General features: G+C 45.3%; 1 protein-coding gene and 1 long non-coding RNA gene across 6 annotated transcripts in view; one reads left to right on the top strand and one right to left on the bottom strand.

The window, feature by feature from the left end:
* Window positions 1-5,006, bottom strand: part of TUBGCP5 (tubulin gamma complex component 5) — a 56,911-nt gene extending 51,905 nt beyond the window's left edge. For 3 of the 5 annotated variants that reach the window (XM_060017034.1, XM_060017033.1, XM_060017038.1), the window contains exons 1-3: window positions 4,839-5,006; window positions 2,426-2,479; window positions 2,200-2,308 (exon numbers count right to left, since the gene is read on the bottom strand). In XM_060017034.1, the coding sequence (XP_059873017.1) occupies window positions 2,200-2,308; window positions 2,426-2,479; window positions 4,839-4,984 (309 nt within the window). In that variant the 5' untranslated portion in view covers window positions 4,985-5,006. The other 2 variants (XM_060017035.1, XM_060017037.1) reach the window with 2 other exon arrangements.
* Window positions 5,007-9,574: 4,568 nt separating this feature from the next.
* LOC132428223 (uncharacterized) lies at window positions 9,575-12,498 on the top strand. Its single transcript, XR_009520084.1, has 3 exons — window positions 9,575-9,689; window positions 11,015-11,060; window positions 12,339-12,498. It is a non-coding gene; the product is annotated as an uncharacterized lncRNA (long non-coding RNA).
* Window positions 12,499-12,859: the final 361 nt, after the last annotated feature.

Raw genomic sequence — 12,859 nt, forward strand, 5'->3', positions numbered from 1 at the left:
GATTAAGCAAAATGTGGCCATATCCATACAATGGAATACCATTTAGTAATTAAAAGGAATAGAATATGGCCACATGCTACACATGGATGAACCTCAAAAACATCATGAAAGTAAAGCAGACACAAAAACTGGATATTGTACAATCTCATTTATATGAAATATCCAGAAGGGCAAATTTATACATACAGTAAGTAGATCAGTAGTTGTGTGGGGTTGGGGTGAGAGCAGGCATTGACTGCAAAAAAACTGGGCTTGAGGAGAGCTTCTGGGGTGACGGAAATGTTTTAAAACTGGACTGTGGTTGCATAACTACGTATCTACTAAAAATCAGTGAACTGTACATTCAAAATGGAGGAACTTTATAGTAAGTTATATATCAATAAAGCTGAAAAAATGTGACGTTATTGCTGCACTACAAGAGATGTGTCAAAGACACCACAGCAAAGGAGAAAAGGGCAACCAACCAACTTTGCCTGTGTAAGTGGGGAAGAAGCCAAGGACAGAGAGGGACAGCAAGGCAGAAAGGAATACACAGATTTATTTCCTCAACAAATATCTATTGTCTACTCTGTTTTAGGTGCCTGAGAACACATCAGAAGCAAAGTCTACACCTGTAAAACTCCTATGTTATTGGGAAGATAGGAAATAAACAATAACAAACATGATAAACAAGTTAAAAGTATGTATAGACAATATTTGAATTTAACATTAAATGATGAGATTCCTCAGGCACAAGGGGAAGGGCAGGTACAGGACATAGGATGTGCCACAGAAGAACTAGGGTATGTGGTTTCACTGTGTTCAGTGAGCCCTGTGACTGGGGGTGTACAGAAAAATAACCAAAGATGGCAACAAAAAGGTCAAAGTAGGAATCAGAAGTGACACTCAATGTTTCACTTAATTATTCTGCACCACATAGGTATTTTCATTGGTACAGATGAAACTGAGATTAGGGCATTTGCCTGGCAAAATGATAGTAACAGTACGTACTGAAGATGGTCTTTACTGGACTAACAGTGCTTGGCACGTAGTAAATGCCCTAAAAATGCTTGCCTTTATGTTTATTATTAATATTATGGTGTCATAGTGCCTAAATTATTAAGTTCTATAGTCTATCCAGAGCTTTCTTTCTATCTAAAGCTTTCTTTCTTAGGCCACCAACTCAGTGCAGACAAAGGGAAAGTCTATCAATAACAGAATACTCCACAGAGGTTATTGTGAAGATTGAGTTAATATATGTACGCACTAAAGGGTTAACTCAGGAGGCCTGGGTTGCCCAAACCCTGAACATCTCAAAGATCTTCAGGACTGGCCCTTGACCGGCTCCTGAGATATCCTCTGAGCCCTTGGAATATCCTGCTAGTACAGTATGCCATTCTTTGGGCCACACTGTTATCAGCCTGACCAGACAGTTTATGCTAACAATGTGACTTATGGTGAACGATTTTGTAGGCCTGAAGTCCTTGGTTTGACCTCTGGGAGTGCTGGAGATTGAGTAGCTAAGGTCAGCCACATGGGCAAGAAAATCCTGGACACCAAGAAAATCCTGGACACCAAGACTCAGGAGAGTTTCCCTAGTTTGCAACATTTTGTCACTGGGAGAGTTAAGTGCATCCCCATGCAAGCTCACTGGGAAGGGACATCTGGAAGCTTGTGCCTGGTTTCTCCTGGACTTCACCCCATGCCTTTTCCCTTTGCTCATTTTAAATCTGTATCCTTTCACTGTAATAAACCATAACAAAAAGGAGAGCAATTTTTTTGGGGGGAGCTCTGTGAATCCTTCCAGTGAATCATTGAGCCTAAAGGTGGTCTTGGGGACCCATGACAGAATATGGAAGTCCTTAGAAAAGCACCTGGCATCTAGTGAGCAATATATGGATAATTATTATTGCCAAGTGCAGAGAAGTCATTTAAAAGTTTAAGGATAGCCAGAGAGTGCTATTATTTCTGCCAATCTCTGATCTCAATTTCCATAGTAGGTTGGGGCTAAGATGATTAAACAAGAACATACTTCTTTCATCACAAGCTTGAGACACACTGGATTTGATGGCAACACTTAAGTCAATTTCCAGGAGATTCTGGTTCTAGTTAGTAGACAATACTAAAACAGAATGAATGTTTAAATGTTAATAGAAACAGGCTGACAATAATCAGATTAGAAACAGTAAAATACAACAGAGATCTCACAATATAGCATACCTTGATTTCCTTTATGCTTGGAAGTGATGCATTTAGAAATTCCTCAGTTAATCTCTTCCAACTAGCAGCTTTGCTGAGATCAGAATGAATGATGAATTTTTCATAAATCCTAAAACGTTAAAAAAAATATCAACCGGTAACTGTAAAACTATATTAACAAAAAGGTCTATAAGAAAATTCATATATATCTGAACATGCACATATATATACACACATATAAACTTACCCTTCTATTGTCTTTTCTACTTTGTGGCTGTTGACATCTAAGAAACGATGAAATCTAAACGAGAAAATGTAATTCTTATAACAATCTTGTCATATAGCTATGCAGATTAGTCTCACAACCATGCACATCTCCCCGACACCCTATCCTCAGCTATATGTTTCCAGTGAGTGCACCTCTCTCCCTGTATCACCTCTATCATTCATGTAAACAACCACTGAATCTGAGAGATTGCTCAAGCATTCTTTCCATAGGACACAGGCTGTCCTGAGCTACCCAACCCTGTTCTCTGGCTCCTCTGTCTTTTCATAATGCCATGTGTCTAAGTCCAGCACAATACATTCTATAGCAGGGGTTCCTAACCCTTTTATGCCAGTGAAGCCCAGTGAATCCTAGGGACCCCTTCTCAGGATAATGCTTTTAATCATAAAATGAAATACAAAAGAAGCCAAGCATAGTGAAATACAGTTGTGAAATATTTTTTTTACTTTTTATTTTTTTTGCGGTACGCGGGCCTCTCACTGTTGTAGCCTCTCCCATTGCGGAGCACAGGCTCCAGACGTGCAGGCTCAGCAGCCATGGCTCACGGGCCCAGCCGCTCCGCGGCATGTGGGATCTTCCCGGACTGGGGCACGAACCCCCAGGGAAGCCCTATATTTTTATTTTTATTTATTTATTTATTTGTGAAATATTTTTTTAAAGTTTGTGATACAGTAAGAGACATATATCTTTGTTACAGCATTAAATAACAAAATCTAGCAGTGGGTTCATAACTATGTAACAGTAAATGACATTTAAAAATATCTGCAATAACTACAATATGGCAGTGAAATATGTGATTTCTGCTGGTGACACAGTCATATAATAAGTAACTGCTTGTTGCTTTCATTCATAGTTGAAGGAAATGCTACTTTTTAGTTAGAGATTAGTGTAATTTTTTTCTTGTCCAAATCCATAACATCTGAATTCTATCTTCAGGCCCTCAGGTTAAGAAGTCCTATTCTACATCATATGTAATTAATTTTTGTCTGTCTTACCAAAGGACGGAAGCTTTATTTTGCCTATCTATGAATTTCTAAGGCCTAGAATGTGGTCAGTTTTTTAAAAAACAAACATGAATTGTTCATTTTTCTGATGGATTAAAGCATCATGAAATTATAGTATAGCTCACTCAACTCTTGTTTTTCATCTTTTAGTATCAAAGCCACATAATCTGTACTTGAAGTAAATTATACTACTAAATAACATATCAAATTCTAACCCAGTAAATGGCTGAGTGGAATACCACTTTACTTATAATAATTTAGTTTCTCAGTGTGCAAAAGTAGATAATAACTGCTAATGTCTCTCTCAACTCTAAAATGATGTCTACTTACCTACTATCATTTAGAAATAATAATATAAAAAATTATTTGAGATACAGCATTTAAATTTCTCTATTTATATCACCTATTCAGGAATTGTTATATTTATAAGTTACATTTAAGAACTGAGTATTTTATTTCAGAAACTTGGGGGGCTGTTAGACTCATCTATTCTTATTATAAACCAGGTAGGCACTTTATGATCATTAAGGTTGATAATCAAGATTACAGATTTTGCAAAACTGTTTACTATTCAATAAGATTTCTATTGAAATTAAACAGGTAGACTATTAACAATGACTAACATTCTTCTGATAATTTTTTAAAAATAATAATTTAATTACAGGTAATGATCAAAACAGTATCGTCTAATTTACATGTTCCATAAAGAAAAATGGGAGCTCTGACTTCACCTAAGTACCTAAACGGAATAAATCTTTAAAAATTAATTACATGAAAAACTGTATTAGAAGTTGCATTAGGTGGCCTGGTGTACTCTATGCCAAGAACTGTTCTAGGTGCTGGAATAAGAACTGAACAAAACAGACGAAGATCCCTACCCTGGTGGAAGCTGTATTCTGCATGAAGGTGGGGGAGGAGACGACAAACAGTAACAACAGGTAAGTTATCCCATGTGTCATGCTACGCGTTTTGGAAAAAGAAAAAGAGCAGGGTAAAAGAGATCTGGAGTGGCCCAAGCAGGGAGGGAGAGTCAGCGAGAATACAGTTTAAAATTGGGTATGGCCATTATTTTGCTCTAAAACTTTACTCACCCATCCATTCAAAAAATTGTTTGATGGGCAGTGGGCGGGGCAGGGAACTGGATAGACAGAACCCTTCCCTAGGGGCGCACTTCTAAGACTGGAGGACGACCCCCAGCAACCCACAACCCACTGTTCGAGCTTGCGTGTGTCACTGCGTCAGGGACCCAGAAGGCGCGAGGTCACCAAGCAGCTGGAGCGGCAAGGCGCGCTGGGGCTCTGCCGGTCGCGCCACGCGCCGCACACCTCGCCAGACCCCTTCCGTCCCCGGCTCCGGTGCCGCGACCGCACCTGAAGTTGGACCAAGCGAAGTGCAAGGCGAGCTGGAAGTTGGGGTCCGCCTCGTCCTGGACGCCCGCCACAAGGCGGACGAGCTCGCGCACGTCGCGTTCTTGCCGTCGGTCCAGCCGGCTCCAAGACGGCGCCGGAGACGCCATACCTCCGGCGCTCCCGCAGTCCTTCGCCCGGTCTCGCCCGCTCTCGCGAGTGTTCGAGCTACCGCCTAGTTGAGCGAGGCTGCGGCCTCTCTCGCGAGAGTTCGCGCTGCAATCGCGTTGAGCCCTGGCTCTGATTTTTGTTGGTGGCTTGGGTCTCATGTGGTTAAGTTTAGGAACGCCTTAAAAGGGGTAGACGTTATTAGTAGTTTTATTAATAATAGTCTCTGGCTAACCTTGGTTGATGGTTTAACTCCTAATGTTTTGAGAGCAGCCACTTCTCATTCGGTGTATCTGTTTGCACCTGAACTTTCAGGTACCATGATCCGTTAGTTGCCCATTCTTCTCTAAGCTTCAGTTTCTCCTAGAGGTGATCTCCAGTGATCTTTCGGTCCCTCTCTGCCTACAAGGGTCATAGTACATGGCCCACGCTCCGGCAGGTGTAAGGAAAGTGCGTTGTCCCCCACACAGGCTGAGTGCTACACCTCCTGCTCTTGCCAGTGACTCCCAGTGGCCAAAGGAGAATTTGGTAAACATCGTTGGCCAGAGGTAGAGTAATGTCTTTGCTGTTGTTCGTAATTAAAACTGTACTTTAAAACTGTTTCCGTTAAGAATTGCTCGTAACCATTCCAAGACTTGTTACATAGAACTCTTTAATTTTTTCTTTTAGGGATCTACTGGGTTTTCATGTGGTTTATTACATTGCATTACCGTAGTAAAAGATAGCTGATACACCACTGTCTCAGTCTGTTTGGGCTGCTGTAACAAAGTACCACATACTGGGTGGCTTATAAACAACAGAAACTTATTTCTCATAGTTCTGGAGGCTGGATTTTGAGATCAGGGTGCCAGCATGATTGGGTGAGGGCCCGCTTGCTGTAAGCTGACTTCTGGTTGTGTCCTCACATGGTGAAAGGGGTAAGGGAGCTCACTGGGGCCTCTTTTATAAGGGCACTAATTCCATTCTTGAGGGCTCCACCCTCCTTTTCTAATCACCTCCCGAATACCAGCATATTGGGCATTAGGATTTCAAATTATGAATTTTGAGGGGATACAAACAACTACCTAAAACATAGGCTGCACACAACTGCACAAATCCCACAAGAAGGCGAAAATCATAGCAGTAGAAATGATTCTGTGAAATGGAATTTATACTCTCTCCCTAGGCAGTCTTTTCTACTCCAGTCTCAACTATCATCTGTGTGTTTATAACTCTCAAATTTGTGTATGCAGCTCACATTTTCCTTAGCACTCCAAATCTATAATTGCTTATTGTACATCTCCAAAATCAAAGTATACATACACACTTACATGTGTCTTTCCTGCCTCCCTATGTAGCTGGTTGGTCTTGACCTCTGGAGGGATACTTAGAAAACTTTCCACAGGGCGCTCCCAATGACTTGGACCCAGTAGGGACTGAGCTACTCTCCCAGGCCTCCCTGGCTGGCCTGGGCCAGTGTTCCCATTCTGGAAGGGGAATTGGAAATTTTTTCTAGAGGTGCCTCTGATGACTGAGCCCCATTCAAAATACAGTTGGCCCCCAGATATCCTCTGTGGACCTCAAAGGCTGGTCACCCACTCTGCAGGGGATGTGGAAACATTTTTGGAAAGAACATACAAAGACAGGATAGCAAACAGGCTGGATGCACTGCCATGTGTCCCTTGCTGGCCTAGGCCAGTGCAGCCCTCCAGAATGGCCCTTGGATAAATTTTCTGGAAGTGCATGCAAAGAATAGGCCCCAGGCAGTGGCAGCCTGGCTAAGGGTGCCATCCCCATCCTCCTGTCCAGCCTGTCCCAATGTCCCCTTTGGAGGGACTTAGAGATATTTAAGGGGTGTTTCTGTCGAATGTGCCATATATGGGACTGTGCCAGTCTAGGGATGCCTACGACAGATCTACATGCCCAGCCAAGTTGGACTGGCTTTTAGAGGGAACTTACAAAAATTTGGGGGAGGTCCAATGCCCTTCCCTTCATCCATGGCCAACCTGAGGTGATGCCCACCTCTGGAGGTGAAATTGGAAATGTTTGGGGGAGATATAGCCAGTGACCAGGACTGATGCAGGATTGTGGTCAGAGTGCCCTCCCCAGGCCTGTCTGTACTAATGGGGCTGGTCCTGGCCTTGGAAGGGCAATTAGAAACTTTGGGGGTGGGAATCCCAATACCAGGACCTATCCAGGCTCCTTCTTCAGGCTTCCCTGGCCTGCCCAGGCCTTTCCACACCAGAGAGAGGCTTAGAAATGTTTTGAGGTATCTCCAAGGACCAGTCACCAGGCAGGAGCACAGCCAGGGCCAAGGTGCCTCTGCAGCCTCCAGGCTTGTCTTGGTGATGACCCCCCTCAAGAGGGAGACATCAATATCTTCAGAATGTGCACCCACCTTTTAGTCTCCAAGTGGGACCATGGCCAGAACTGGGGTGCCCCCTGTGGCCTCCCTGTTGACCTGGGCTGGTACCTGACTCTGAATGAAAAGGGTGCCTCCCCAAAACGTTTCTCAATCCCCCTCCAGTGGCTGAGATGTGAACGGCCTGCCAGGGAGGCCTGGGGAGGGCTCTGGGCTCTGCCACAGTCCCACAAAGGCCCGGCTGTCAGCAGCACCCACCTGAGTGTTCCTAGCCCCGCTCTGGCCGAGACTGACCGAGCCAGATGGGAAGCAGGGGAGGGCAGCATGGACACAGCTCTGGTCCTGCATGGGCCCAAGTCATTGGTGTGCCTCCAGAAACATTTCCAAGTTCCCCTCAAAGGGTGGGTGTGTGCCACCATGAGCCTGCCAGGGAGGTCTGAGAGGGCACTAAGGGTCAGGCCCTGCCTGTGTGGGTCCGGTCATTGGATGGCCTCTGGATGTTCACCTCTGAAGGACGTGGGCACTGGCCCAGGTCAGCAAGGGCTGCCCAGGGAGAGTAATGTGTGAGGTCCAGTTTTTGATGTGCCCCCAGAAAATTTTATGTCCCACTTTGGTGGTGAACACCAGCCTGTGACCGACATGGAGGCTCCAAGAGGGAGTCTTCATCTCAGCTGTTGTTTCTGTATCCCCCTTACAAATGGGGATTGGTCTGAGCTGGCCAGAGAGGCCCCTGGAAGGGTGCCTTATGGGGCCCAGTCGTAGAAGGCACTCCTAAAACATTCCTAAGACCCATTCCAGTGATGGGGAGCCAGTGAGAATCAAGAAGGACGTGCCCAGGCCTGGTGGTATCCCATGTGGGCCTGGTCGTTTCATGCAGCCCCCCAAATGTTTTCATGTCCCGACCAGAGAAGGGGGCACTGCAGGCAGGTCAGATGCACCCTGAGATCCCACCGAGACTCCATGAGGTCCTCTGTAGGGCAGGTCACTGGAGGCGGCACCCAACCACTTTCCTAATCTCTCATCAGTGGTGGAGACCAGCCTGGGATGGCCAGGGAGCCCCACGGAGTGTCCTGAGCATGGTCAGGCATGGGCCCTGGTCAACTGTGGAAAATGTCTCCAAGTCTTCTCTGTGCGTAGCACTGGGTAGGGATGCCATGGGGTGGTACTGGGGCCTAGACACAGTCCTGCGTGGGGCCTGGTTACCACATGTGTCTGTTGAAATTTTTACCAAGTCCCTTTTGGAGTCAGAGACTGATCTGGGTTGGACAGGGAGGCCCAGTGATAGCACCGTCCTGACCACAGTCCTAGGTGTGGCTCGGTGGTCAGATGTGCCTCCAGAGACACACAGAGATGTGTGTCTCTGGAGTGGCCAGCCAGAGATGCCTGTGGAGGGGCAGATGGTCCAGCCACAGTCCCGCATGGGCCCCTGTCATCACACGCCCCTTTAGAAAATGTTTCCATGTCCACTTCTGGACCTAGGGAGGCTTGGAGAGGAAGTCTGGGACTGGCTTCCCCAGCATTGGGAGCACCTCACACAATGTTTTGTACAGTCCTGGAATGATTCAGGCAGAGAGGGGCGACTGTGGAAGCTGTCCATGCACACACCACACCGCTGCACAGGGCCCACCCTCTGAGGCCCAGAGAGTAAGAACTGCAAGAACTCATGGCACAGAACAACTCCATCCAAACCCTTCCACTAAAAGACTTGAGCAAACTGTGGCTTGTCTTTTGGCAGCATGTGTCTCTAGGATGACCCCAGGTCCCACCCACCACCCACCCCAAACAAAATACCTGCTTGGGAACGCCCAGTGCTGACATGAAGTGTTCCAGCCGACACCTGACGATTGGCCCCTGCCCTCCCTTTCTTAGAGGACTTACTGAAAGGAGTCTGTAATTGTATCTATCTCTTGCAACTCAGAAGCATCTCTCTCAAGGACCTGAGAGCCATTCCTTGGAAATGTAATCACTAAGATAAGGCCTCTGTCTCCCAGTCTCTGTCCTAACTTCCAAAACTGCCAGTGAACAAACACAGATGAACACGTTGCATCTGCACTGAGCAACACTGTGTACTTCTTCAGCTCTCTGACTGTGCCCAGCCGTCACACGCCCCTCCATCATTCTCCCCTAAAATGCCCAAATCAGCTCTGCACTTATTGGAACAGAGCTCAGCTCTATCCCCTACTGTCAGAAGTTACTGAGTAAAACCTGTTTTCTGGCTTTAACTAATGTCTCGCTGTGTTTATCTTTGACAGGGGGCACCCGGGCCTGGCTGACTCTGCTTGGTCAGTGCGTTTCCCAATGTTTTCTGTCCCCCTCTGGTGATGGGGACAACCCAGGATGGACAGGCAGGCCCTGGGGGCACCAAGGTGAGGTGAGGGGCTGGGCACGGTTCCACCTGGGCCCTGGTGAGCGTATGATTCTCCCTTACCATTTCCAGGCCACCCCCTGGAGTGAGGACAGCGGTCTGGGTTGGCCAGGGGTCCTAGAGGTTGCACACCTGGTCATGCCTCAGTCCTGTGGAGTCTCAGTAATGAGCAGCCTCCACCAAAAAATGTCCAAATGGCGGGGCGGGGGGAGGACCAGGACTGTTCAGAGAGGGCCAGGACTGGGCCAAGGAGGTGCCCCAGTCCCACCACAACCCTTCACAGGGTGCAAGTGGTTGCACACCATGAAGATGTCTCTGTCTCTCTCTGGAGGGGGGCCAGGAAGTCCTGGGGAGGGTGGTAGGGACTCCACCAAAGTCAGCTTGTGTCGGGTGTAGGAGGATATGGGACCCTGTTGCAGGATGCACCTCCAGAAGGTTTTCTGTGTTGCTTCAGAGGGGAGATGAAGCCAGCCAAGACGGGCCGAGAAGTGTCCACGTGGCCCTTTTTATTGAACCACCTTCAGCAGATGTTTCCAACTCACTGTTTAGAAACACATGTATATGAAACTGTATTTAGTGTTGTGTGTTTGTGGCAGACACTGTGTTGGGTGGGCTTTGTGTGTGAGACACTGTGAGTATGAGGGCTCGAAGCTTATTGGAGTGGGGTGTGTGTGTGAGAAAGAGAGAGACACTGTGTTGAGTGGTTTGTGTATTTGTGATCACTGTGTTTCGACCCCAGGAGGGCTCTTTTAGCTGTCTCCACCCTGCTTTGGGTGGTGAGCCAGCTGGCCATAGTTTGCTCCTTGCTCTTAATTAAGAGGGTGATTGTTTTCAAGTATCCTTGGTCACTTCTCTGGGTGATGGGTGGACAAAGGGATCCCCCAACTGCTCAGCTGCACAAACCAGGAAGTTACCTTCTTTACTTGGAGTTGCAGGGGATGAGAAATGCTGATTCTCCCAGTGAAATGCTGGTCAGTGGGGGGCTGAGGGGAGAGGAGCCCTGCCTTCTTGGCCACCACCTGGAGAGGAGCTTTCAGCACACTGAGAAGGCTGGGGAGGAAGAGAGCTGGTTGTGCCTCAAATGCTGTAGACTGTTGCTGTTTTTATTGAGTGTTAATTGATTTAAAAAATAAATGTTGGGAATTTCCTGGCGGTGGTTAGGACTCTGAGCTTTTACTGCCAAGGGCATAGGTTCGATCCCTGGTCAGGGAACTAAGATCCTGCAAGCCACACGGCACAGCCAAAAATTAAAAAAACAAAAGTTTCTTCATTTCCTGTACAGTATGTCCTTAGGACTATTTTCAGATATTTTAAATGTTTTCACAGCTCCGCTTGTTTTGATGGCCCACAGAGCCTCTCATGCCAGCATCACGTAAGTGGAACCCTTGTCCATCTTTCTTTCTGGTTTATCTACTTGTCTGTGTGTCTGAATGCTTAGTTATTTTCTATTTATCTGCGTCTGTATTCTGTTTCTCTGTCCATCCATTTATACATCTATTTGTCTATATCCCTTCAATGTGTCTGTCTTCTGTCTGTCTAGATGTCTTAATCTCTGTTCACCTATCTGACCGTCTGTTTACTCTGTTGGTTTTCTGTCTGATTCTCTGTCTGCCTATTTTTCTGTTTCTCTATTTCTAAGTCTCTCTCTGCTCCCTATCTATATAGCTGTCAATATGTCTCTCTGTCCATCTGTCAATACGTCTATTTATCCATTTCATCATCTATCACTATCATAATATTGATCTGTCCTTCTGTCTCTTTTTTTCCTGATTTTTTTTCTGTTTCTGTATCTTTCTGTGTGTCTGTATCTCTGTCATTCTGTTTGTCTAGATCTGTCTTTCTGTCTGTCAATCCTAGTAACTGTCTATCTGCAGGTCTCTGTATGTCTGTCATTTTGGCTTTCTACCTATCTTTTTGTCTATATTTATGCCTACTTTCTATCATCTCTGTTTTTGTTTCTTTCTTCCTATTTACCTACCTGTCTGTCTGTGTGAATGCTTGAATGTCCATCTATCTATCCCTCTATCTAGCCATCTGCCTGTCTCTCTATCTATCTAACTCCCTATGCAAGTATGTAGGGAGTATCTACATACTCTCTTTCTGTATGTGTTTCTATGTGGCCACTTGTCCATCTGTCTTTGTCTACCTTTACACTATTTGTTTATCTGACTGTCTGTCCATCTTTCAGCTATCTTTCTGTTCATCTGTCAGTTTTAAACCTATTTTTGTATTCATAAGTTCATCTGCCATTCTGGTTTTTTAAACAGTTATAGTAAGATATTAACTCATCTACATATACTTCACCCATTTAAACCATATGATTCAATGGCTATTTTAGTATAGAGTTGTGCATCCTCACCATAAACAGTTTTAGAAAATTTAATTTTCTAAAGGAAATCCTGTATCTCTTAGCTATTATCTCGCAACCTCCATTCCCTCCAGCTTTAGGCAGCCACCAATCTACTTTTTTGTTTGCTTATTCTGGACACTTCATATAAATGGATTCATGCAATAAATTGTCCTTGATGACTGGCTTTTTTCACTTGGCATAATGTTTTTAGGTTTATCCACATAGCATATATTAACTATCAATACTTAATTTCTTTTTTTCCAAATAATTTTATGATACCACTTTTTTTTTTTTTTGCAGTACGCGGGTCTCTCACTGTTGTGGCCTCTCCCGTTGCGGAGCACAGGCTCTGGACGCACAGGCCCAGTGGCCATGGCTCACAGGCCCAGCCTCTCCGTGGCATGTGGGATCCTCCCGGACCAGAGCACGAACCCGCGTCCCCTGCATCGGCAGGCGGACTCTCAACCACTGAGCCACCAGGGAAGCCCTATGATACCACTTTTTATTTACCCATTCATCAGTTGATAAACATGTGAGTTGTTTCCACTTACTGGCTCTTATGAATAATCTTGCTATGCATAATTGTGTACAAGTTTTTGTGTGGCTGTATGTTTTCATTTCTCTTGGGTATATGCCTAGGAGTGGAATTTCTGGATTATTGAGGGAAAGTACAGAAAGTGTACCCCATCTCTCCTCACCCCCATACAGTTTCCCTCTTATTGACACTTTGTATTAGTGTGGCACATTTGTTACAATTGAAGAAATGATATTTATACATTATTATTAACTAAAGTCCATCATTTACATTAGGGTTCGTTCTT

This window comes from Delphinus delphis, chromosome 7 (genome assembly GCF_949987515.2).
Source record: "Delphinus delphis chromosome 7, mDelDel1.2, whole genome shotgun sequence".
NCBI lineage: Eukaryota > Metazoa > Chordata > Mammalia > Artiodactyla > Delphinidae > Delphinus > Delphinus delphis.